The sequence below is a fragment of the Lepidochelys kempii genome, chromosome 1 (assembly GCF_965140265.1).
Source record: "Lepidochelys kempii isolate rLepKem1 chromosome 1, rLepKem1.hap2, whole genome shotgun sequence".
In the NCBI taxonomy this organism is placed as follows: Eukaryota; Metazoa; Chordata; order Testudines; family Cheloniidae; genus Lepidochelys; species Lepidochelys kempii.
Window position 1 is genome coordinate 156,009,424 of NC_133256.1, and position 27,409 is coordinate 156,036,832.

At 43.5% G+C, this 27,409-nt stretch overlaps 2 protein-coding genes across 8 annotated transcripts in view; one reads left to right on the top strand and one right to left on the bottom strand.

The window, feature by feature from the left end:
* Positions 1-7,965, bottom strand: part of RRP1B (ribosomal RNA processing 1B) — a 36,897-nt gene extending 28,932 nt beyond the window's left edge. Inside the window, exons 1-2 of one of the 3 annotated variants that reach the window (XM_073359277.1) lie at positions 7,778-7,965; positions 3,667-4,006 (exon numbers count right to left, since the gene is read on the bottom strand). In XM_073359277.1, the coding sequence (XP_073215378.1) occupies positions 3,667-3,892 (226 nt within the window). In that variant the 5' untranslated portion in view covers positions 3,893-4,006; positions 7,778-7,965. Of the gene's footprint in view, positions 1-2,102; positions 2,376-3,666; positions 4,007-7,777 lie in introns of those variants that run through there. The other 2 variants (XM_073359285.1, XM_073359292.1) reach the window with 2 other exon arrangements.
* A 157-nt stretch (positions 7,966-8,122) lies between these two features.
* HSF2BP (heat shock transcription factor 2 binding protein) overlaps positions 8,123-27,409 on the top strand; it is a 145,109-nt gene continuing 125,822 nt past the window's right edge. For all 5 annotated transcript variants that reach the window (XR_012160726.1, XR_012160721.1, XR_012160725.1 and 2 more), the window contains exons 1-3: positions 8,123-8,208; positions 12,593-12,743; positions 21,077-21,180. Coding sequence is in view for 2 of the 5 variants with exons in the window: in XM_073359320.1 (XP_073215421.1) it covers positions 8,173-8,208; positions 12,593-12,743; positions 21,077-21,180 (291 nt within the window). In the remaining 3 variants the exon portion in view is untranslated. The remainder of the gene's footprint in view (positions 8,209-12,592; positions 12,744-21,076; positions 21,181-27,409) is intronic.

The following is a 27,409-nucleotide window of genomic DNA, read 5'->3' on the forward strand; positions in this document are numbered from 1 at the left end:
TTTGGACTTTTACATAGATATCCTGTTATAGGTTATGTGTGGATTACAAAATAATAGTTTCAGGTTTTTGGCAGCTTCTCTGAAACACGGGCTTTGCTGCTTGACAGATGTTTTTTCATATGGATACTGAACCTGGGTCTGCTCTGCTTTACACCATTTTAAGTACACTATAGTCAACAACTTACAACAATGTAACAGAAAGAAGGTCCGAGGGTATGTACAACCTTAACTATAGAGTCATGACTCCTGCCTCCATAATAAGGCCTGTCACAGATTATGTCAGTTGTTAAATTTTGAAAAGATCAAGGGGAACTTTTCCATGGGTAAGGAGACAGACTTTTAAAACATTTTTATTTCACAAGGATAACATTTAGAATGCAACACTATCAATTCCTTATGCTCTTTTCCCACAGGTGGATTATTAAAATATAATCATTGCATGTGTATATTAAAACTGAACTCCCTATATTAGTGATCATAGTGAGCATAATAGCAGGCCTGCATTAAGTTATAGGTATCGTGTCATGAAGGGGCAGTGTTTCAGTTAGTGCAGGTACAAATATATTGTTAGCTACAGCTCAGAAATAGCCCTTCTACGGTGTGGGGGGAGGTTGCCCTGGGGTATCTGCAAACCTGCAGTGTAGACAGAATGCATCTGTGCAACTTGCCTTCAGCAAGTCACCAACGTAAGTCACACTGGTGAAGCATCTCTGCGCTTGGGGCTTGTGCTGGTATAAGAGCACTACAACTATACCGGTGCAAGTTTTCCTAAACTAGATAGGCTCTAACAGATTGTAGATCTCTAGGATGGGAAGCCACAGAAGGCTCCTTTTATTCCCTTTTCAGCCCTTCAGTCACCCAATTACTGAGTGGTAAGGTTTAAAAAGAAAGTGTGAAAAAACCATGAAGAATCCAAATTAAGAAACGAGGTGCTGATATTTATCCAAGTATTTTGTAATTATATTAGCAAGAGCCCTGGTACTCCGCACACACTAAATTTCCATGCATACAATGGATTCAGTGTCTTGCATTTCAGGTTTCTGCAGAATTTAATTTCTTTTAAAACAATAAAAAAGATTTTAGCTCTTCCAGTTGCAACGAAATCCTTTCAAATGTGACCCAATGGAGTGTTAAATGCTCATCTACATAGCCACCTTGTTAGGGGACATACCATAGTTGTCACCCAATACAGTAACTCCTCACTTAAAGTCGTCCCGGTTAACGTTGTTTCATTGCTGATCAATTAGGGAACATGCTCGTTTAAAAGTTGTGCAGTGCTCCCTTATAACGTTGTTTGGCAGTCGCCTGCTTTGTCCACTGCTTGCAGGAAGCTGCCTGTTGGAGCTAGCTGGTGGGGGCTTGGAACCAGGGTGGACTGGCAGCCCCGATAACAGCTCCCCCTTCCCTAAGTTCCCTGTGTGGTAGCCGCCCAGCAGGCTATCACCTGCACCCCACTTCCCCATATTCCATAGAGCACGGGGGACACACGACAGGGCTCAGGACGGAGGGAGCTTCCTGGCAGCAGCTGTCTCAGCTTGCTGATTAACGTAAAAGTGGGGCCAGCGTATGTAAAGGAGCAATGCGCTTCTCTCTCACACACGGTGTGTGTCCCTGTCTGCCATGCTGTCTCCCCTCCCTCCATTTTTGCTGCCTTGTAGTGTGTGAGGGTACCTTAACAACAATGAATTAACCCTTGAGGGTTCAGCCAATTGGTAGGTCATCATTTAGCAGTATGGCATCCCCTGGGAAATAGCCCACCCTCTGACTTCACCACCTCAACCAAGCTTCACAATCATCATCACTGTGTACCACTATTAAATTGTTTGTTTTAAAACATATACTGTCTGTGTGTGTGTGTGTGTGTGTGTATATATGTATATATATATATATATATATACACACACTCAGTATAAGTTTTAAACAAACAATTGAATATAATATAGTCTTTTATCTGGTGAAAAAAATTTCCCCAGAACCTACCCCCCCCCCCCCAATCCCGGTAATCTACATTAATTCTTATCGGGAAATTGGATTCGCTTAACATCATTTCGCTTAAAGTTGCATTTTCAGGAACATAACTACAATGTTAAGTGAGGAGTTACCGTATAGTGTTTATTCTTGAAGTGTATGCAGGCCCATAACCCTCTCCTTGGATTGTGGCGAAATCCTGAACAGAGTAAAAATATGCTTAGTCTACACTAAGAGGTCAAACCAGGCAGCAACATGCGTAGTGAGGTGAAAAGAGGACCTAAAATCCCTCTTTCCACTGTAATTGCAGCCGTATATTAAGGCATGCAATATGGTTGTGCACCAATCTTGCTAGAATATGGCCTGGTATTGCTAACATCGATGGGGCTGGATTCTGCCCACATTAGCTACACCAAGACATTTTCTAACAAGTTTGGTACACAGTCATATTGTAAATGGGTGCTCCCATAAACAACTGAAGTGTTGAATTGTCAGGCGGAAAACATGGAACAGCTATGAATTACACCCATTCATCTCGGGGTAGGTCTATACTGCAGTGGTACAGCTAACGAGCTGCACCTGCGCGGCTGTAGTGTCACACCGCAGATGCTTGTGGCATCGACGGAAGGAGTTTTTCTATTGACGTAGTTAATCCATCTCTCCGCAAGGCAGCAGTCAGGTTGACAGAGGAATTATTTCGCTCACCTAGCCGCATTTACACTGGGGATTAGGTCAGCATACCCATAGCACTCAGGAGACAAAGGTTTTCCAGAGCTGACCTAGCCACATTGATCTAATTTTTCAATGTAGATTAGGCCTCAGTCAGCTGTCAACTCTAAAGCATGTTGTCACTTAACATTTCCTCAGTCATCCAACTAGGGTGCTTCATTTGTGAGCTCAAATGCGTGTACTCCTCTGGCAATCATAACTGGGTTACATGCAGTTTCAAAATGTAAGTTCGATGAGCAAGCTTAAAAAGAATAAATCATTCTGGTTCCAGTGATATTCTGTGTTTAAAATGGGGAGTCTCTAAGAAACCTGTAATATTTCTAAAGCCACAAGAAACTTAAGTGTACCCACTGTACAAATGGTCCACCAAGGAAATTTAATTGTCCATGTTCAAGTACTTGAAGTCTCTGTGCTCTTAAGAGCTGCTAATCATCCTCATCACATTTGTAGAACTATATTTCAGGAAAAATGCTTCCTGTGGTAAAAGTCAATCAAAAATAATATAAAATAGGGACACTGGGCATACTAATTCTCCTTAGAAAAGATGGGCGAGTACAAGACACTCCACTCCCATCTGAGCAGCAGCATCCCTTACTCCCTCCTACTCTGGCCCTGCTGCACCACACACCACGTGCCATCCCCACATCTCCATTCTCAGAGGCTCCCAACAACTCCACCTGCCTCTCACACATTCTGCGACTCCACTTCCTTTCCCTAACGCCCCTGCCCCTCAGCAGTCTGCCGCCAGGGCCAACCCCACGTGCCTGCGCTACCCACCCTCCTCCTTCACGAATGTCGATGCCTCCCGGAGCACCATGCGCTTGCCTCAGCCGCCCCGACCCTTGGGCCCGGGGCACGTGCGCCGCCTACGCCCACGGCGTCTCCGCAGAGTTGCCACTGCCCCCCATCCTCGGCGGCCCGCCCCAGCGCCACGTGCCCGGCCCACCGCGCGCCTCTCCCAGTCGTTACCCGCCGGGCTCTGGGTCCGGAGGCTGATGTAGCCGCGCAGCTTCTTCACCGCCCGGTCCCGGCTCCGCTTCTCGTTGGCGGCCAGTCTCTGCGCGAACTGGATCTCGGGCGGCTGCACGGCGGCGGCGGGAGCCATGGTCCCTGCTCCACCATCCCCCTTCGCCCCCGCTGCTGGGTGAAAGGCGTCCCCCCCGCCGGCCCGCTGGAACCGGCCGACGCGTTCCATCGAACGCCCGCTGATTGCGTCACACTCCCTCTCTGTCGCAAGAGTTGCCGGTCTCTCCGGGGAGGGTTCTGCTCTTAAAGGGCCAGTAGTCTCTTGGACAGGTGCTTCCGCCTGCTGGGAAAATGTGCCGGTTGCAGCTTGTGCCACTACAGCGGCTTGGTTTGCTGTGGGGAGCCCAGAGGCTGCTCTGCGCTGGTAGGCTCTGCTGCTCCACGGTGCAGGAAGAGCACCTGAGTTTAGGCCCTGCCAGGCCCCTGTTGCAACACTGAGCGTTCCCTGGCCCACCCGCCGCAAACTGTAGCTGGTAACAAGGCACTCTGTACATTTTAACGACCCCCCTCCCATGGCTTCCGTAGAAGCGGTGCCCAAAGTCCCCCTGCACTTTTGCTGGACACAGATGCTTTTCAGTATATAAAGCACTATCTCGCTCCGCCCCCCATCCCGGCCCACTGGGTACTGCATTGCTTGAAACCCTAGATTAGGAAAAACAGCTTCAGGGATTAGTAAACATGGACTGAAAAATCCAGGCAAACAAACCCCACAGGTGAGAAGTGAATGCTTTTAGGTTTTTGACAGAAATCGGAAAGCCCCTCTTTAACAAAAAGCGTTCCCCTACAATTCTAATGTTTATTTTAAACCTACTAGTCATCTCTTTGCTTTGTATCAGCTGCTCTGACCAGCACTGCCAACTCCCATTAAGGTGCACAAGTATTATTATTTCCATTTTACAAATGGGGATGTGAGGCAGCAAGGCCATTGCTACAAATGGATCAATACAGGTGAGTCATGCCTTCCTGGATCCAACTATTGGAGTGGGCATCACCCCCACAGAAAAATTTTCATGGTCGGGGGGCCTTGAATTATGCAAAATCATGTAAAAAGTTTGTGGAAGGGACTCAAACTGAATTTAGAACCCCTAAATACCAGTGCAGTGCCTTAACCACAAGACCGTGCTTCCTACTTTGCAATTATACAGTGTTTTTTAACTTCAAAACGTTATATGGAAAACAGAGTCTGTGTATGCAGTTATAATGCCAAATCAAGGAGCGACTGCCTGGATCTGTTCTTCTATTCTCATAAAATACTGCAATATATTGTCAGCGCACAGAATCCAAAACACACAGGCCCAGGCTCAAAGGCAGTTAGGCACCTAAATACCTCTGAGGATCTGGACAACAGTTCATAATTTGTTACAATGCAGACTTTTGCCTGCAAAAACAGGGAAGCCACACTTGACATGCTAATTCTTTCTACATTCTTTCAAAAGCACATACCTCTGATTTTCTCTTTCAGATTACTTATTTTTTCTAACCTTCCAGATATCCTGTCATACACGCTGTGCAAGTACATGAAAAAGAAAATGTCTGCAAAATGCTTTGAATATTTACCTTAATTAGTTAATTTATTTGGGGGTGATAGATCAGTTTTGGAAGTTACTTTGCTCAAAAATGACTCTTGCCAAGTTAAAGCCAATAATGAGTTTATTTATTTATTCATTCAGGGACTTCATCCTGCAATAAATTCTGTGTGGCTGGACCTAGCTACAGGATTGGGGCCCAGCTAAAGTTGTAGTACTAAATGCTTGTAACAAAAGAGTGAATTCTGACTTTTATCCAGACCTTGTGACTACCTTCTACTTTAAGGCACACAATCAATTTTAAATTCACACTTCTGTTTGAAACTATTTATATCTATTCTAGTTTACAAGTAATATCTAAGATTACTAGAAATGACAGAGGAATAAACATTTTTTTTCAGCTTGCTTACTTTGTGGATTTGACAACACTTTAGGTTCCATCCTACAGGCTGTTCCACAGGGTCAGCTCCCTGTGCCCATGTGGTTCCCATAGAGACCAGTGGAACTCCATGCAGGCACAAGAGGCCAGCTATGTAAAATGCTAACAGGATAAGAGTCTTGTTTCCCTGTTGTCTGTGTAAATTTTTCACAAACAACAAGAAAGAGAAAAGTATTTTTAAGGGATAGGAAACTATGATAGTAAAAATCACAAAGAGTAGAAGCAGTATTCGGGGTAAGTGTATTAATTAAACAACATTTAATTTCTGTAAAACTGACCAAATTGCAAATTGACAGTGTCTGTGTGACCTCTTTCATGCTTAAGCTTTATGCTTAAAACATCTTAACAGTTTCTGTGATTCCTCCATTAAGCCCAGTGTTGTAACTATATTTTAAAAAGGCTGTAATGGTGATCTGGGGAATTACAGACCAGTAAGACTTACATCTATACCCGGACAGATTATTTGAAACGATTAAAAAACAAATAAAACACTTGGAAGGTCATGGTATGATGATTGGGTCTAACCAGCATGGTTTCTACACAGGAAAATAACATCTCACTAATTTCTTACAGTTCTTTGAATACATCAGTAAAGTAGTGGATAAAGAAGAACCAGACAGGCCTTTGACAAAGTCCCACACAAAAGACTATAAGAAGCTAAGCAGTCACGGGATAAGAGGCAAAGCGTTGTTATGGAACAAAAATTGGCTAGGAGAAATTAAGCAAAGAGTAGGATTACTTGGTTTTCCTTACTGTAAAAAGTTAACAGGGTGCCTCAAAATTCCAGAGTAGGTCCTGTAGTATTAAACAATGGTCTGGAAATAGTGGTGAGAAGTATAAAAGTTGCAATGACAAAGTTATTTAGGTTAGTCAGGAACAGAGAGGACTGTGAGGAACTTCAGAAAGACATCAACAAGCTAGGCAAACATGATGGTGAATAAAATTCAGTATTGATAAATGCAAGTAATATATACTGAAGGGAAAAATTATCTTATACATCTTATAGCGCTCTAGATTAACTCTCTCAACCCAGGACAAGGACCTGGGCATCGCTCTGAACAGTGCAATGAAGCCCTTGGCTCAATGTGCTGCAGCATTTTTAAAAAATCTAAATGTTAGGATGCACAAGGAATGGGACAGTGACTAATAGAATATTGTAATGCCTTCATATCAATCAAAGTAGTGTGGCCTCATCTAGAATATCGTATGCAGTATTAGTTACCCCATCTCAAAAAGGAGATTGTAGAATTAGAGCGGTGTTCAGAAAAGGATAAGGAGAATAGCTGGAGACATGGGAAAATTCTCACGTGAAGAGAGATTTAAAAGATTGCAATTTTTTTATTTTAAAAAAGGAGACAAGAGGGGACATAACAAAAGTATATAAAATAGAGAAGCTAGACAAGACCCATCTGTTTTGCCTGTCTCCTAACACAAGTACAAAGGAACATCCAATGAAGTTTAGAAGTGGGAAATTCAAAATCCAATAAAGGTTTTCCACAGAGTATGTAATTAGACTCTGGATCTCATTGCTACAGGATGTCTTTGAGATCAAGAACTTAGTAAAATAAAAAAAAAGATTGATAGACAATTATATCAAGAATATTAATTTTTTGAAAGAATATTAAAGCTGATGTTTAAACCAATTTTTTAGCTAGTGCTCATCCTAGTCTCTAGTAACGTGGGACAGGGCAGGTCATCCCACGTCTCCCTACTGCAAGCGCTCTTCCACTTTGCTCTGAAGTGTCTTGTGCCGCCCAGAGACGATACCGGACTAGCAGGGCCAGAGACCTGATTCAGTATGGCATTGGCACTCCCTGTGTAACACTTGCACTTTGCAGAAAATCCAAGTTGCCTGATTACACTCCTCTTCCGATTGACTTCGCCTATTGTTACTAGCTGAACTGCCAGTTTTAAAAACTCCCGCTCGCCTGTTTGTTCCTTTGGAGCTGAAACCTTCATGGGCATCAGTAGCCCCTTAAAAACCAAAAAACAGCCCCACAGCAATCCCCGCCCACGCAGCAGCAGCGTCTGTTCCCAGCCCAGGCACCACGGCTCGGGCACTAGCCACAGGGCAGGGCCTTATACTAACCCCGCTTCAAACGCTGCCCCTGGATTGGCCCGCGTTGCGCACCGTCCGCTCCCCAAACACGTGCTCGCCCCCCGCAGCTACTGGGCTAGCCCAGGCACCGATGGGGGCGGGGCCCCCCCGCTTAGGAGCAGCCCAGGGAGGGGGCGCCCTATCTGCCCCGCCCCTGAACGACAAAGAGGTTGCGGGGCCAGGACGAGCAACGAAAGCCCCGCCCCCAGAGGGCCCGCCCCCTACGCAGCCGCGGTTCTAACTCAGCCCGCAACCCGCCAGGCTCCGCCCCTCGCCTCGGTGGGACTGGCGGGGCGGGGCGGGGCGTTGAGGGGGAGTCACGTGGCGCGGAGACGCGTGGTGGGCGGCGGCGCTGCTGCTGAGTTCCTCGCGCTGAGGCTGGCGCTATGAAGCGGAGCGCGCGCCCCGCAGGGGACGGGCAGGTAGCAGCGGGTGGCGCCACCCGCCTTCCCGCGCGGCCCCTCGCGTCAGCGGCCCCCTGGGCATCCGCCCCCCCCCCTCCCGCCGGGGAGGTGGCAGCGCGGGGCCCGGCCTAGGCCTCCCGCCCACACAGCGGCGGGGCCGGGGTCGGGGCGTGTCCCCAGGTGCAGGCCGGGGAGCAGCGCCCTGCTCCAGGCTGTGCAGTGCGGGGAGGCCCGTGGGCGCTGAGAGAGAGAGGCTGGATAAACAGTCTGCCCAGCGAGGGGTGGCCTGGCTGCCCAGGGGGTGGAAGTGAATTTAAAAGGTGGAGAGAAATGTTGCAGGGCAGTAACTGCACGGGAGTTGCCTACAGCTTGTTTAAAGGCTGAGGGTCAGATTTGCAGGATTGGCCAGTTCACGCTGCTCTGCTTGCAATCCATGCAGGCTATGGGTACCCTTGGGTACAACTATACAGCAAGCCGGATCCCCTGGCAGCGAGACTCAGAGCCCAGGTCTAAAGGCTCAGGCTCCTGCTGTGGCGCTAAAGATCGTAGAACTGGAAGGGACCTCAAGAGATCATCTGGTTTAGTCCTCTGCACTCATGGCCGGACTAAGTATTATCTAGACCATCCCTGACAGGTGTTTGTCTAACCTGGTCTTACAAATCTCCAACGATGGAGATTCCACAACCTCCCTAGGCAACTTATTCCAGTGCTTAACCACCCTGACAGGAAGTTTTTCCTGATGTCCACCCTAGAGTGCCCGCGCTGCAATTTAAGCCTATTGCTTTTTGTCGTATCCTCAGAGGTTAAGAAGAACAATTTTTCTTCCTCCTTCTTGTAACAACCTTTTATGTAGTTGAAAACAGTTATCATATCCCCTCTCAGTCTTTTATTCAGACTAAACAAACCCAGTTTTTTCAATCCTCCCTCATAGGTTATGTTTTCTAGACCTTTAATCATTTTTGTTGCTCTTCTCTGGATTTTCTCCAATTTGTCCACATCTTTGCTGAAATATGGTGCCCAGAACTGAACACAAGACTCCACTTGAGGCCTAATCAGCGTGGAGTAGAGTGGAATAATTACTTAGGTCTTGCTTACAACACTCCTGCTAATACATTCTAGAATAATTTTGTTTTGTTTGGGTTTTTTTTTGTTTGGTTTTTTGCAGAACACCTGTGTTGATCAGGCTTGCTGTGTGGATGTACCCTTAGAAAACCAGGGCATGTTAAATACATTAAATGCTGTCACAGTGACTTCTGCTGTGAGACATGAGCTTGGGATGACTTGTGCTGATAGATACAAAGAAATAAAACTTCAGTTTGCAATCTGTAGTATGTGTTTGTGTGAAACTTAATGCACTATAAAAGCACTATACTGGAGAGTATTATTCTCTCTACTTTTTTATTTTATTTTAAACACAGTTGAGGAAACTTGGTCACTGAATTCAAGTGATCTGTTCAATGTCACATAACTTTTGGAAGAACTGGGAATAGATAGAACTGGGTTATGTCTGACTTACTTATTATGTGCAGTGGTGTGGTAGCTGTATTGGTCCCAGGATATTAGAGAAACAAGGTGGGTGAGGTAATATCTTTTATTGGACCAACTTCTTTTGGTGAGAGAGATGAGTTTTTGAGCTTACATCGACCTGAAGAAGAGCTCAAAAACTTGTCTTTCTCACCAAAAGAAGTTGGTCCAATAAAAGATATTACCTCATCCACCGTGTCTCTCTAGTTACTTATGAAGCAGCTATTGCCACATAGTATTTGAGCACCGCATGGCACCTTTGTGCATTAGAGAAGTAGTAACCACATTTTACAGATGTGGAACCAAGACACAGTTAAATGATCTGCCCGGTGTTGCACGGGAAGTTTGTGGCAGTGTCAGGAATTGATCCTAATAGGTTTTTTGAGTTTAGTCTGGGGCCTTAATCACAAAACGATCCTTTCCTCTGTTAAATAGTCTGTATCTAGTTCCTTTCTTTTTAAAAAATATTCCAGCATGTGGGAGGTTTGAAAATACTCATTTCTGAGTGGAGGAAAGAAAATTAAACTTGGCTGTTGTAACTGTAATGTTGCATGAGATGAACTATATTTACTGAGAGAACCGTAAATTAGAACTTTCTCAATTTTGTAAATTTAACATCTCAGTCCAAACGTTCCAGTAACAGGTTTTTTTAATTTAGTGTTCAGTGCTGAATATATCCATCTTTGATGCCAATTCCAAATTGATTTCCATTTTTCTCAAAACTACTGATTTGCTGCTTTATCCTTCCTGTTTGACCACTTATCTACCCGGTTCCCTGGTTGGTCACACTGTTCATCTAAAGTCTTGCTGCCCCATTTATCTTCCCTTCCTCTGAGCCCCTTGGGATTTAATTCATTTTAATATTATTTATTATTTGTAATATGGTAGTACTTAGAGACCCCAATGTTGTTGGGCATTTTACAAACATATGACAAAGAGATGCTCTCTGCCCTGAAAACGTTACAATCTATGTAAAGAATCTTACTTTAATATTTTAATTTTCACTCTGTTGCCTGAACCAGAACAGCTGGGATTTTGTTAAGACAGCACAGGTGTGTTTTTGAAGTGCTGGTGGTGGGGAACTGCAAAAGAGAAAAGCAAAACGAGAAGTAAAAATTAAGGGAAGCATACAAAGAGATGAGAGAGAGGAGGAAGCAAGCAACCAATAAGGGAGAGGAAATAATAGAAAAGGTGTGGGAGAAATACAAATGCCATAGGTGTTGTCCTGATAGTTTAGTGGCAATGCATACTTGGAATGACCCTCACTCCCCCATCCACCTAGAGGTGGGAAAGTTGCATATACAGCTCAGCCCTTTAGGGAAAAGGCTACATGTATAGTTCTTTAGCAACCCCTTGTGGCTGACTGAAGGAAGTTTGTATGCAGTGTTGCAGTCATGCTGGTCCCAGGATATTAGAGACAAGTTGAGTGAGGTAATATCTTTTGTTGCAACAACTTCTGTTGATGAGAGAGACACATTTTCGAGCTTAAACAGAGCTCTTTTTCAGAAGGAAGTTTAACAGGTTTGAGGGGGAGCTGTTTTCACTAGAGGTTTCTTGCCAGCATGGTAGTTACTGGCTTATTTTAAAAATTAACTGACCACTGTGGGCACGCATCTATTAGGACAGGTGGATTTGCAAGGCAAGAGGTGATAATCAGTTGCCTATCTGTTTGCACATTTTTCAGGGTTACTATATGAACATTTCTGACTAGTTTTGGGGGGGTTCTAATAGTGTACACATCAAATAAAGATTGGGGATTTCAACATATGTCTAATTTTGTGTCCTTTTTGGTAGGTGAGGTAGTCCCCATAATGCAAGGTTCTTGGAGAGGGAGAAGGGGGGAAATTAAGTTTCCTGGGACGATGTTCCCTTCTGTCCCCCCTAAAAGGAGCAGAATTTAAATAAAAAGGGGAAATAAGAGGAGAGAGAGAGACACCACAAGAGAGACTTGTGGAAATAGGATTGTAAGAAAAAAAATAGACACATATAATACAAAGTGATCAAAGTAGAAGAGAGTAAGAAATATGTTGCTTCATTCTAGGGTGAAAAATTGTTTTTGTGGGGTTTGTTCAGCACCCAGTTTAGTTGCTGGATGTAACATAAACATTATAATTGGATTGGAGGTTGAAATAAGCAAAATATCTTTTGAAATTTTGCAATCCTGCCTTTTGAAAGCATGTTGGAGAACAGATATTGAAGACAAAGAAAACCGAAGCTCTTAGTGATAACTCGTGAATGTACAGCAGAGTTTTCAAGACAGTGCAATGTGCACCTTTACCTCTGAGATTAGAGCTGAGTCCTCACTTTATTTTGGCATTGAGATTTATTTTTTTTTTAATCATGGGTTTTTTAAAACCAGAGCTAATTTTCTCAGATGCAGAGTTGAAATGGATGCTATAGCAATAGTTAGATACAAGAAGAGGAATTACATGACTCTTACTGGTCTTAACTTGGAATTTAATTGCTTCTGTGTGTTTTTGGTTCATCATGAATGTTAATTTAAGAATTTTTAAAATTTAATTGATCTTTTGTGGTGAATAGAAATATTTCCAGTAGAAGAACTATTATAATTTAGCAACATGGTTGGGGGGTTCAGAAAACTTTTGAGTTCATTAAAAAATTTGAAAGGTACAGCATAAGCCTTAGGTCATTCTAAAGACAGTAGTTCAGCATGTGCACGACACTTGCTATTGTCAAAGTCCCATGCTTAAAAAGACCACTAGATGACATTTTCTTTCAAAATAAAATTCTATATTTCTGAAGATATATTGAATGCAGGGAGATGCATTTGTGGCAGAGAAGGAAGGATGTGTAACCAGAATACAAATCAGAGAATATTGTAGAGTAACAAAGATATGTGGTCTGTTCCGTGTTTCAGAAGGCTGAGACCAAAGAGGAATTTGTTAAAGTCAGGAAGAGAGATTTGGAGAGACTGACAACTGAAGTGATGCAGTTACGAGACTTCCTGCCTCGAATACTGAATGGAGATGTCTTGGAGAGCTTCCGGAAATTGGATGTTATTGAAACAAGTGAGTTGCACCACATTAGCAGCAACCATAAATACTTCCAACACTGTTTAGAGCAAACACAGCCCGGTTTGTACAAATGGCTATAGATTTTTGTTGACACATTCTGCTTAAATATTTTGTTAAAGGATAACCCTGGTGTTTTTCAAAATTTCAGAATTAACTAGACATGTCAATCAATTAAATTTTTAAAAATGTTTTAATTAGTTAACTGAAGACAAAATCTTTATTTACTCACGCAAGCTGCTATTTTCCTATTAAAAGACAGAAAGGAAGAGAGATTGGGACAGGAAGAAACTCATTCTGCATTGAAAACCATGAGAGAAGTGCAACGGAAGATGAGGCTCCAAAGAAATTGGACCTTTTTGAACATAAGGCATATCTATCTGCTTTCCTTCAACTTTATATCACAAACTACTAGGCTTTGTTTGCAAAATACAGTTTTTTGAGATGGCAGAGGGTAACCCCTTTCCTATCCAAGCTCCAACAGCTGTGGAGAAGAACTGAAGGAGACCATCAAAGAGGGCCAAATAGTAGTAAAGATGGTGCTGCCAGTTTCTGTGGATGCATCGTACATGGCTGCCGGATCCATGGTCATGGCCATTACACCTACATGCCTCTTGGTTGCAGACACCTAGTATTCCGAAAGAAGTACAAACTTCTATAAAAAGCTTCAAGGAGATGAAGTACGTCAGTAACTAGACGGATGAAGTGCTCCACCCCTTCAGAGATTCCAGAGCTCTGCTGAGGTCAGTAGTAAACTATTCTCCGGTACCATACTAAAAGCTGTTCAAATACCAGCTCCAACACGACAAAGAATGCTACCCTTCCCACACAACTGCCAAGCAGAATAACCATCCAGGAAACAGCTTCTTATTCCAGAAGAGACCCGTCATCCTCCATCATGCACCCGAATCCCTCTCAGGGGCAGCAGGTTTGATGGGAGTGTCGGGAGCCTCATCAAGAGCAATCCAGAGTTGATCTTCAGAAAATGCTTTACCCCCTTCCTAGGGATGTGGCCAGAGATTACTGCTGACAAATGGGTGTTCAACATCATTGCCCACTGCTACCCCATCCACTTTCATTTTTTGCCTCTTGCCTACTTCCTTTTACTGTCCCTCTTCAGGGACCCTTCCTGCGAGTGCCTGTTACAGAAAGAAGTCTCTCAGAAGCCACAGAGAAGGTGCTGCAAGAGTACGGAGGTAGAGGCATCTGCTTGTAATACTTCCTTATTATGAAGAAAAAATGTGGTCTTCGTCCTATCCTACACCTGAGGAGACCAAACAAATATGTACACTGCCTCAGATTTAGGATTGTAATGGTTGCCTCCATTATTTCATCTCTTCAGGCTCAAGATCGGTTCTTTGCTCTCAACTCACAAGACAGACTTCCACATAGCCACCATCCATCTGGCCCTCAGGAAGTACCTGAGATTTACAGTGGGGCCTACTCACCAACAGTATAAGGTATTGTTATTCCGGCTCTTCACGTCACCAAGAGACTTCAGAAAATGCCTAACTGTGGTGATGGCAGCAGTGCACCTGAGAAAGAGGGTCATCCACATCTATCTATGGCCAGATAGTGTTAATCGGAGGCAGCTCACAACAAGAGACATTGACAAGTTTCAGTTATGTCCTCTGTCTCTTTTCCTAGCTGTACTTCCGGAAAATGTCCCTGTGGCCTGCCACCTCCCACAGCTCCCATTAGCTTGGAACTGCAAACAGTGGCCACTGGGAGCTGAGGGGGGCCATGCCTGCAGACGGTCAACATCAGCAAAATGTCTCGTGGCCCGTCAGATTACCCTGATGGGCTGCAGGTTGTCCACCACTAGCCTAATGTAAACTTACTGGCCAGAGAACTTATTTCAGCATGGGACCTCAATGTTATTCTCCTAAAACTTACAGAGTGCACCCCCGCTTTTGAGCCTCTTTCCTACTGTGCTCCATCCACCATCTCTCAAAACAATCTTTTTTGGTGGCCATCACCTTAGCCAGCAGAGTGAGTGAGCTTCAGGCTCGCATGGCTGAACCCCCATACACATTGTTTCGCGCAGTCAATGTGGTACTGGGATCTTAGGAAGATTCGTACCCAAAATAATTTCTGAATTCCAGTTAAGTCAATCCTTTAACTTACCTGTGTTCTTTCCAAAACAACACTCAAGACAAGGGGAGAAGAAACTACACAGTCTGGATGTATCCAGAGCTCTTTGAAATTATATTGACAGGAATAAAATTTTCAAAATGTCCTCTAATCAGTTTTGGTTACAGCTGGTTGTTTCATCGGAAAGTTTGTCAAACTGGATAACACAAAGTGTCTTGATGTGTTGCCAGTTGGCTGGTGTACCTCCCCCACCAAATATCAAGGCTCACTCCATCAGAACTCAAACAACATCTTCTGCCTGCTTCTGAAATGTGCCAATATCAGAAATCTGCAAGACAGCTACAGAGAGCAATTGCCTTATTTGTCAAGCATTATTCCAAATTTGGGAGAGCAGTACTCCAATTTTGATTTGACTGACACAGCTGATATTCCTCATTCATACCATCTGGAGAAGATACTGTTTGCCAGCCACGTACAGTAAGATCCACGCTGGCACACACTCGTAGAAGAAAGAATAGATATTTACCCTACAGAAACTGGTTTCTTGAGATGATGCCATAATCTGCCCTCCTTCCCTGCTTGTCAGAGTCGTCAGCAGCACAGGCTTTGAGTTGCTAGGGAACTGAGGGAGGATTGCACCCAGTCTGCCCTTTATGCCCTCGTGCTTGAGCATAAGGAGGCACAATGGCATCTGTAGCCCTAACAGTCACTGCTGTTCAGAAAACATTCCGAGCTTGTGTGCAGGAGGGGCATGTGCACTTACAATAGGATCCATACTGACTGCAACATTTCGAAGAATCACAGTTACTGTAGGGTAAGTACCATGGTTACATACTGTAACAGGGCAGTTACCCCGCTCCTAAGAGAAATTCTTTCTTTGTGTGGCAGTATATAGAGCCACTTTAAGAACATAAGAACAGCCATATTGGGTCAGACCAAAGATCCATCTAGCCCAGCATCCTGTCTTCCGACAGTGGCCAATGCCAGGTGCCCCAGAGGGAATGACGCTATCCCTGCCCATCCTGGCTAATAGCCATTGATGGACCTATCCTCCATGAATGTATCTAGTTCTTTTTTGAGCCCTGTTGTAGTCTTGGCCTTCACAACATCCTCTAGCAAGAGTTCCACAGGTTGACTGTGCGTTGTGTGAAAAAATACTTCCTTTGTTTGTTTTAAACCTCCTGCCTATTAATTTCACGTGGTGGCACCTAGTTCTTGTGTTACGAGAAGGAGTAAATAACACTTCCTTATTTACTTTCTCCACATCAGTCATGATTTTATAGACCTCTATCATATCCCCCCTTAGTCGTCTCTTTTCCAAGCTGAAAAGTCCCAGTCTTATTAATCTCTCCTCATATGGCAGCTGTTCCATACCCCCAATCATTTTTGTTGCCCTTTTTTGAATCTTTTCCTTTTCCCATTCCAATATATATTTTTTGAGATGGGGTGACCACACCTGCATGCAGTATTCAAGATGTGGGCGAACCATGGATTTATATAGAGGCAATATGACATTTTCTGTCTTATTATCTATCCCTTTTTTAATGATGCCCAACATTCTGTTTACTTTTTTGTCTGCTGCTGCATATTGAGTGGATGTTTTCAGAGAATTATCCACGACTCCAAGATCTTGTTCTTGAGTGGTAACAGTTAATTTAGACTCCATCATTTTATATGTGTAGTTGGGATTATGTTTTCCAATGTGCATTACTTTGCATTTATCAACATTGAATTTCATCTGCGATTTTATTGCCCAGTCACCCAGTTTTGAGAAATCCTTTTGTAGCTCTTCGCAGTCTGCGTGGGACGTCACTATCTTGAGTAGTTTTTTATCATCTGCAAATTTTGCCACCTCACTGTTTTACCCCTTTTTCCAGATCATCTATGAATATGTTAAATAGGACTGGGCTCAGTACAGACCCCTGGGGGACACCACTATTTACCTCTCTTCATTCTGAGAATGGACCATTTATTCCTACCCTTTGTTTTCTATCTTTTAACCAGTTACCAATCCATGAGAGAACCTTCCCTCTTATCCCATGATTGCTTACTTTGCTTAAGAGCCTTTGGTGAGGGACATAGAGGGAATCATAGAATATCAGGGTTGGAAGGGACCTCAGGAGGTCATCTAGTCCAACCCCCTGCTCAAAGCAGGACCAATCCCCAATTAAATCATCCCAGCCAGGGCTTTGTCAAGCCTGACCTTAAAAACTTCTAAGGAAGGAGATTCTACCACCTCCCTAGGTAACACATTCCAGTGTTTCACCACCCTCCTAGTGAAAAAGTTTTTCCTAATATCCAACCTAAACCTCCCCCACTGCAACTTGAGACCATTACTCCTTGTCCTGTCCTCTTCTACCACTGAGAATAGTCTAGAACCATCCTCTCTGAACCACCTCTCAGGTAGTTGAAAGCAGCTATCAAATCCCCCCCTCATTCTTCTCTTCTGCAGACTAAACAAACCCAGTTCCCTCAGCCTCTCCTCATAAGTCATGTGTTCCAGTCCCCTAATCATTTTTGTTGCCCTTCGCTGGACTCTCTCCAATTTATCCATATCCTTCTTGTAGTGTGGGGCCCAAAACTGGACACAGTACTCCAGATGAGGCCTCACCAATGTCGAATAGAGGGGAACGATCACGTCCCTCGATCTGCTGGCAGTGCCCCTACATATACATCCCAAAATGCCATTGGCCTTCTTGGCAACATGGGCACACTGCTGACTCATATCCAGCTTCTCGTCCACTGTCACCCTTAGGTCTTTTTCCGCAGAACTGCTGCCTAGCCATTCGGTCCCTAGTCTGTAGCGGTGCATTGGGTTCTTCCGTCCTAAGTGCAGGGTCCTGCACTTATCCTTATTGAACCTCATCAGATTTCTTTTGGCCCAATCCTCCAATTTGTCTAGGTCCCTCTGTATCCTATCCCTGCCCTCCAGCGTATCTACCACTCCTCCTAGTTTAGTATCATCCGCAAATTTGCTGAGAGTGCAATCCACACCATCCTTCAGATCATTTATGAAGATATTGAACAAAACCGGCCCCAGGACTGACCCCTGGGGCACTCCACTTGACACCGGCTGCCAACTAGGCATGGAGCCATTGATTACTACCCGTTGAGCCCGACAGTCTAGCCAACTTTCTACCCACCTTATAGTGCATTCATCCAGCCCATACTTCTTTAACTTGTTGACAAGAATACTGTGGGAGACCATGTCAAAAGCTTTGCTAAAGTCAAGAAACAATACATCCACTGCTTTCCCTTCATCCACAGAACCAGTAATCTCATCACAGAAGGCGATTAGATTAGTCAGGCATGACCTTCCCTTGGTGAATCCATGCTGACTGTTCCTGATCACTTTCCTCTCATGTAAGTGCTTCGGGATTGATTCTTTGAGGACCTGCTCCATGATTTTTCCAGGGACTGAGGTGAGGCTGACTGGCCTGTAGTTCCCAGGATCCTCCTTCTTCCCTTTTTTAAAGATTGGCACTACATTAGCCTTTTTCCAGTCGTCTGGGACTTCCCCCGTTCGCCACGAGTTTTCAAAGATAATGGCCAATGGCTCTGCAATCACAGCCGCCAATTCCTTTAGCACTCTCGGATGCAACTCGTCCGGCCCCATGGACTTGTGCACGTCCAGCTTTTCTAAATAGTCCCTAACCACCTCTTTCTCCACAGAGGGCTGGCCATCTACTCCCCATGCTGTGATGCCCAGCGCAGCAGTCTGGGAGCTGACCTTGTTCGTGAAGACAGAGGCAAAAAAAGCACTAAGTACATTAGCTTTTTCCACATCCTCTGTCACTAGGTTGCCTCCCTCATTCAGTAAGGGGCCCACACTTTCCTTGGCTTTCTTCTTGTTGCCAACATACCTGAAGAAACCCTTCTTGTTACTCTTGACATCTCTTGCTAGCTGCAGCTCCAGCTGCGATTTGGCCCTCCTGATTTCATTCCTACATGCCCGAGCAATATTTTTATACTCTTCCCTGGTCATATGTCCAACCTTCCACTTCTTGTAAGCTTCTTTTTTATGTTTAAGATCTGCTAGGATTTCACCGTTAAGCCAAGCTGGTCGCTTGCCATATTTACTATTCTTTCGACTCATCGGGATGGTTTGTCCCTGTAACCTCAACAGGGATTCCTTGAAATACAGCCAGATCTCCTGGACTCCTTTCCCCTTCATGTTAGTCCCCCAGGGGATCCTACCCATCCGTTCCCTGAGGGAGTCGAAGTCTGCTTTCTTGAAGTCCAGGGTCCGTATCCTGCTGCTTACCTTTCTTCCCTGTGTCAGGATCCTGAACTCAATCAACTCATGGTCACTGTCTCCCAAATTCCCATCCACTTTTGCTTCCCCCACTAATCCTTCCCGGTTTGTGAGCAGCAGGTCAAGAAATGCTCCCCCCCAGTTGGCTCCTCTAGCACTTGCACCAGGAAATTGTCCCCTACATTTTCCAAAAACTTCCTGGATTGTCTATGCACCGCTGTATTGCTCTCCCAGCAGATATCAGGAAAATTAAAGTCACCCATGAGAACCAGGGCGTGCGATCTAGTAGCTTCTGCGAGTTGCCGGAAGAAAGCCTCATCCACCTCATCCCCTTGGTCCGGTGGTCTATAGCAGACTCCCACCACTACATCACTCTTGTTGCTCACACTTCTAAACTTAATCCAGAGACACTCAGGTTTTTCTGCAGTTTCGTACCGGAGCTCTGAGCAGTCATACTGCTCCCTTACATACAGTGCTACTCCCCCACCTTTTCAGCCCTGCCTGTCCTTCCTGAACAGTTTATAACCATCCATGACAGTACTCCAGTCATGTGAGTTATCCCACCAAGTCTCCGTTATTCCAATCACGTCATAATTCCTTGACATCACCAGGACCTCCAGTTCTCCCTGCTTGTTTCCAAGGCTTTGTGCATTTGTATATAAGCACTTGAGAGAACCTGCTGATCGCCCCTCATTCTCAGTATGAGGCAGGAGCCCTCCCCTCACAGACGTTCCTGCCTCCAAATGTGTCCTTGTCAAAGGCTTTCTGAAAATCTAAGTACACTATATTCATTGGATCCCCCCTTGTCCACATGCTTGTTGACCCCTTAAAAGAATTCTAGTAGATTGGTGAGACATCTTGACTATTCCCCAACAAATTATGTTCATCTATGTGTCTGACAATTTTGTTCTTTACTATAGTTTCAACCAGTTTGCCGGCCTCACCTCTGGAGCCACTTTGTTCTTTCCCAGTGAATTGTGGGAGAACTAGTCTGTCCTTCTGAGCACATGGGGGAAATTGTGAAAAGGCACTGGATGAAGTTTTTAAAATGAATTTTTTCCCTTCAGAATTTGTTTGTTATTCAAATATAAGAGAAATTAATATTTAAAGTGATTACTAAGTTGACTAAGTGGTACTGTATGTTCAGAGAGGAATCCTGGTCTCTCATTCTGCAGATTGCAGTGGGTGTAACTGTCCTATGAAGACAGCCCACCTAGTGTTGCAGGCTAGTTTGAAGGGGCATGGGGCTAATCTCCTGATTTATTAGTATTATAATTGCACTTGATTTCTATTTATTACAGCAAAGCACTTCAAATAAAACCATATTTCTAATAAATCTGGAGATCAGTTTCTCTTATTTAACTGTTTTTTTTTTTTTAAAGCAATCATGGATCAGTTTTAGACAGCACTGTAAAGATATGCTTAGCATTTATCTAGTGTTCTACAAACATTAATACATTTGGAGTGCTTGTACTACATTTTTTAATTGTTCACATACTTCATACCCCATAGATTAAATCAACATTTACTTCTAGTTGGTGTTGGTATTTTCCTCATCTTCACCACTAAAAGTGAGGGCAAAGATTTCAGATAATCTGTAGATTATGAAAACTAATAAAAAATAGAAAATGAATGACATTAAAAATAAAGATAATGTTCTGGGCAAAAGGGAGTTCAATTTCAACATAGCTTACTGTGCCCTGTTGTGGTCAAGTATGAGAGATTTGATCCTTCATGGTGAATTCTCATGTATTTCCTGGTTTAAATCAAAAACTTCATGTTAATTTAATAGATTTTTTGTAATAATTGTTTAATAATGTGACACATAGTTATAGTCCCAGTTGGCCACAAGGAGGAGGCCTGACACAACCAAATATTAAAGCAGACTCTTCATATTGCATTTGGCAGAATCTTCATGCTTAGTGTAAGGTAGTTGCTTGTAACTTCTTATTGTTTAATTTGTTCAAATTATATTTTGCAGACATGGAGAAAAGAGAACAAGAACTAGAGCAGGTGAGAATGGATTGTGAACATTTCAAAGCCCGTCTGGAAACAGCCCAATCAGATTGCATGAGGGAGAAAAAGGTACATTTGTTCACAAAAAAGTAAGCTATGATCTGTATGCTTGAATTTTAGTAAGAAGTGCAGGGAAATACTAGTTCAGCACTTGAACCGTGCAAGATATAATATCTCTTCAGTATATGGCTTCTGGGTAACCTGGAAAACTGTTGGGCACTGAGTTCATATAACCAAGTAATTATGTAAATTGTGCACCTAAAAGTTCTAGCCTTAATACTTTTTGTATGAAAGATTGTTCTGGAACAGAATGATCCATATGATAAAAGTAGTAAAATGAAACATGGCTGCAGAACTAATAATTATTTGAAGCTGAAATCTTAAAGGGAAACAAATTCACACTTCTGTCAGAATTTATTTACCTCTTGTTATAAATGTCTCTAAAATAACTAATTACGTATTATTCCCAAATAGAGTTGGGGGAAAACTAAATATGTTTGATAATTGTGTTCAGAGATCTCTCCTTTTTTTCAAACATAAAATTACACCTGAATTGGTATAATAAAGGGATTGTCTCTGTTACATATGTATGTATTGCATAGTCTACATGGGTTAAAAATAATTTGATTTTTTTATATTGTATGTGCCGCAATTGTTATATGTCACAGGATGAATTTAGGACAGTTTAATCCTTAAATATGAATTTCCTTAATTTTTTTTTAGATTGTTTGACTCTTTTTGAATCTGGTTTAACACAGCACTGGAAATCTACATAAATGTGCTCTTTGTATCAAGATTGAAAAACACACTGCTTGGGTGTTCGCAAAGCTTGTTGCAAGATCTTTTCAGATAGTTGACATCAAGAGCTGTTTGGAGGAATTAGTCCCTTGAATTTAATTTAACATTTCTATAATGTGTCTGTTTCAAAAGGAAAAATACATGGAATATAACACAGGCATTGCTGTGCACAAAATGAAACCTTCTCCCATCTGGGCTGACTTAAGCTGTGTTCATTTTTTGTTTTTAATACAGTATTTCTTTTTGGCCCCTGTTCTCATTTCTCCTGCTGTCATGTCATGTACCACTAGCTGTACCTGAGTAAAACTCTAGATCTAACTATAGTTGCAATACTGCATAGAGACATTGTCAAGCAAAGTGGAATGCTTGACTCCAGAAAGTGACCTAGGGATTGACTACATAGGGAAGATGCTCTACAATAATGTAGGGCGTGAATTTAAAGTGCAGTAGCTATTCCAGAATAGCTCTTGGTGTGGATACTCTTGTTCCACAAAAAGAGTGCCTTTTTCCAGCTTATTTTGATCTGCTTCCAAAGTGGATTAAGCTAAATCAGAAAAAGGCATTCTTACTCCAGAATAAGAATGTCCACAGGGGGAGTAATTGCAGAATACAGTAACTCCTCACTTAATGTCCTCCCGCATCACTTTGTTTCAAAGTTATGTCGCTGCTCAGTTAGGGAACATGCTTGTTTAAAGTTGTGCAGTGCTCCCTTATAACATCGTTTGGCTGCCTGCTCTGTACACTGCATGTAAGATTTTGTGGAAGAGCAGCAACTTTACAAGGGAGCATTGCACAAGTTCCTCTTCTCTGCCTCCTCCCCTTCCCTCCCAGCGCTTCCCCCACCGCCAAACTGTTTGGCGGCGCTTAGGACTTTCTGGGAGGGAGGAGGAGGAGCAGGGAAGTGCTGCATCTCCACTCCTCCCCCTCCGTTCCAGAAAGTCCTAAGCGCTGCCTAACAGGTGTTTGGTGGCGCTTAGGACTTTCTGGGAGCGGGGATGTGGCATGCTCCAGAGAGGAGGTGGAGTGGGGGTGGGAAGAGTTGGGCCTGGAGTGGAGCGGGGACGGGAAGAGGCGGGCTTGGAGCATCCCCCAGCAAAGTCAGCGCCTGTTCTTCTCCAGGTAAGCTGCCACTGCTACCGCAAAGGTGCTTCCTAGCGGCCTTGCCTGCAGTGGGCTGTGCCTGTGTGGGGTAAGCCAGGGGAACTTCCCAATCACAGTACAGTACTGTACAGTATATAATGCCTTTTGTCTGCCCCCTCAAAATTTCCTTGGAACCTAACCCCCCACATTTACATTAAATCTTACGGGAAAATTGGATTTGTTTAACATCGTTTCACTTAAAGTTGCATTTTTCAGGAACATAACTACAACGTTAAGTGAGGAGTTACTGTAGCTTATTCTGCTGTAGCTATTCTGGTCCATTCCTCAGTGGTCTAAGCATCAGATTTGAAATACCTACACATCTTATTGCCACTGACTCAAATCCTGACCTAATGGATTCAACCCTCCACTCTTACAAACTTTATAAACTGAGTGCCGTCCTGTTCACTGTGTGTGCTCTCTTTTGGATAAGACCTTAAAATAAATTATGGCACATTTAATAAGAGTAGGAGTTCCCCTGGTGTTCTTGGCCAAAGCTTTCCCTCTCATCTTCATTGTTGTGCAGTATGTGCTGGTTGCCTCCCAGTCAAAAACGATGTGTCTTTCAGTGGTGTGTGTATGTATAGGTTGTGAAAGTCTTTGGGATCCTGATGGATATATGTATCGTATTATAATTGTCTACTTATTTGCATGTCATTATCCAGAATACTCTTTCAGTTGACAGCTATTTAGTAGCAATGGTGGTGGTGTCAGTCTGGGAACAAGTTAAAAGATGTAGTCGTGTTTGTGAATGTACTGAATTGTTTTCTGCAGGTTCATCAAGCTATCTGAAAACAGACTGGTGATTCATTGGTATGGATGTAAGAGAAAAACAAATCACCTGGAATTTATGGATAGGTAATCATAGAAATGTGGGGCTGGAAGGAATCTCAAGAAGTCATCAAGTCCAGCCCTCTGTATTGTGGCAGGACCAAGTAAATCTCGACCAGGGTGGCCAAACTTACGGACCCTCTGAGCCACATCCGATAATTTTCAGAAGTTCGAGAGCCGCTAGACATGCACAACCTTTACACATAAATTTTCTAAAATAGTAACATCCTACTTAATGTGTCACGGCTAATTACTGTTCGAGCTACAGGACTTGTGGGTCTCCATCCTGGTCGTAAGTCTTTGGAAAGTGGTTAATATGTTGTCAAGGCAGTACGGAGGAACTCAATCAGATGTTGATTAGTAAGGACTGCATGACGTTTCAATTTTACGAACTTCATCATGGAGTACAGCAATTTACAGCAGTATGTTGTGCCGAACATTGAAATGAGCCGCACACTAGTCTTCTTGAGTTGAGGATACTTCATTCCTGGCACTTGCTTCTGGAACTCGATTGTAGACTGTGATTTTTTCATTATCTTTAGAGCTTAGTCCTCCTGAATTTCCAGTAGTTCCATTTCTACAGCAGATGTTTCTGTAACCACGGTTTTGGGAATTGGAGAGCCATAGTTGATCACATCAACCATGACAGGGTTTACAAGAAAAGCAAAGCAGGATCTCAGCTTCTCCAAGTCTTCAAACCTGGCCTGAAAGTATCAAGCAGTGCTTGTAATTTACCTCTGTATTCCTCATGTTTGTGATCTTCTGCTTCAGTTACAGGGAATATTTTTACCTTACTCTTGAGATGGGGAAAGTGGTTGAAGTCTCTTGACACTATGTCGCTTTGCAGAAGCTTTAACTTGTTCTGGCAGCTGAATACTGTCTGAGTTAGGTCAGAAATAATCTTCCTCCCCTTGGAGTGCCACATTGAGAGTTTGCAGATGCCACATAATATCAGCGAAAAACACCAGATTCTGCATCCATTGCTCATCTTTCAGTGGTGGACAGGACTTTTCCTTTTCTTCAAGGAAAGCACTGAAAGGCTCCAGCAGTTCCATAAACCTATTTAAGACATTGCTGGTTGATAACCACCTCACAATACAGTAGAAAGAGACTCGTTAGGTTTGTCTTCAAGATCCAGCTCTTCAATGAAATTTTTGAACTGTTGATGAGTCTTCCCATTCGAGCAGGTGAAATTCACAAATTCTAGGACCGTTTTTGTAATATTTTTGTACTTGAAGTATCTACCTGTGGGATGTTCACAATGGATGATAAAATGAACAGGGAGAAACTCTGGAAATTTGGGATTGCTTTTCAAGAGTCTGATAAGGCCTACTTTTTTCCCCACCATTGCAGGTGCTCCATCCATTGCTACACTGACAAGTTTATCCAGTGGTACATTGGCATTTATAAATGCTTTGTCAAGTGCGTTCTTTATGTCAACACCATGGGTTGTTTCTTTAGCGCCACTAATTCCAACATTCCTTCTTTCACAATTACATCCACAGAAACATAGCAAACAAATACAGCTCATTGTGGTCTACCTTGTATATCGTGGATTAATTGACAGGTGGAATGCTACAGAATTCTTTGGATCATTTTGCATATATGATCTTGCTTGGAACATTAGCACTGATCTGGGAGATCTGCCTCTCCATAGGGTCGTGCGAAATTGGAATTTGCTTTATTCGTTGTTCAGGTTTTGTGTTACTTGGATCTAAAATTGCAACCACTTGGGCAGTATTCTTCTTAACAAATTCTCTATCACAGTGGACATTTAGCACAAGCGATATTCCAGGACCTAACAAAACTAGCTATGGTCATTGTGTCAGCTTCCTTACTGAACACAGAAAGTAGTGTCTGTTGACTGTTTAGGCGTGATTTTAGTGCGGTTAGCTTGTTCTTCCTTAATTCTGATTCAGGAGGGTATTTAGATAAAAAGTTACTATGATTAGTTTGTAGCGAGGTTTCAAGTTGCTCACTGTGCAGGTAAGGCACAGGGGTTTGTCACCTTTAACAATGAATGCAAAATTTCCCCCCCCCCATTCTGACTTAAAACTTCAGTTTTCTTCATACTTGCGTTTCTTACAATTTGAAGATGTCGTCATCATCATCCACGAAAGTAAAGGAGGGTTAACACTTAGATCTGAAACAATTGAAATCTGACTTACGAACAGTAAACACTGTATGTGTTGTGCAGAATGTGGGAAGAACCCAAGCAAGGAGGTCCACACAGCATTACTTGAAGCAATATTCTGTTATAATGGACATGTGCAGCTGAAACCCCGAGCCTGGGCGCCTCCTGCAGGGCTGGACTCCCACGCACCGGCTCTTACCAGCGGGGCTGCAGACCCGTGCACTGGCTCTGCCTGGTGGGGCTGCAGCCCTAAGCCTTGGCTCCTCCAGTGGTGCTGCAACTCCGAGCTCTGTGAGCCACACTCAAACTCGTAAAGAGCCGCGTGCGGCTTGTGAGGTGCATTTTGGCTATGCCTTATAGTAATTTCGTCTAGACTACATTTCCCTGTTTGCTTATGAAAATGTCATGGGGGATTGTGTCAAAAGCCTTACTAAAATCAAGATATATCACATCTAGAGCTTCCCCCTATTCAGTAGACCAGTAACCCTGTCAAAGAAGGAAATGAGGTTGGTTTGGCATCATTTGTTTTTGACAAATCCGTGTTGGCTATTCCTTGGATAATCCTGTTCTCCTCCAGATGCGTATCAACTGATCATTTAATAATTTGTTCCAGTATCTTTCCAAGTGTCAGATTAGGTTGATTGGTCTGTAATTCCCTGGGTCCTCTTTGTTCCCTTTTTTAAAGAAAGGTACCATAGTCTTCTGGGACCTCAGCCTCTCAAAGATAATTGCCAGTGGTTCCGAGATTGCTTCAACTAGTTCCATAAGCACCCTAGGATGAATTTCATCAGGTCCTACTGACTTGAATACATCCTGCTTTTCTAAATATTCTTTAACCTGTTTTTTCCCTATTTTGGCTTGCATTCCTTCCTCCTTGTTGATAATAGTAATACTCTTTTCTTGGTCAAGAATGAATAATCATTTTGTATTCCATTGTTTCTTCACAAACCTAGGTAACTGTGACATCCCAGGTATTGAACCCAGGCCCTGGGAATCTCTAGACAGCTGCACCATTCTGACCTCCACCCAATGGCTACTGAAACCTGGTGTGCTGAGAAGCTACTAGGGCTGTAGCCTCAGCCAAGGCACCACCTATGGGAGCTCTGGTTGGAGGATCGCCCACCTCCATCAGGAGGAGGAACAGGAAGTTTGTCTGATAATAAGGTGGTGTCCTTGTGGTTGCAAGGTAGTTGTGGCTGCGTTGCACCCTGCTTGTGCCTGCTTACTGCACCCAACCCTGTTCCTGCTCTGCTCCTGGTTCCTGCCTTATCCCTGCCTTGGCTCCTGTTCCCTCTTTTGCTCCTGCTCCATGCTTGATCCTTGCCTCTCCTTCTGCCTTTGTGCCTCACCTCCAATCCTCAGTGATGAGTCCTGGCTCTGACCCTGTCTCCGGCT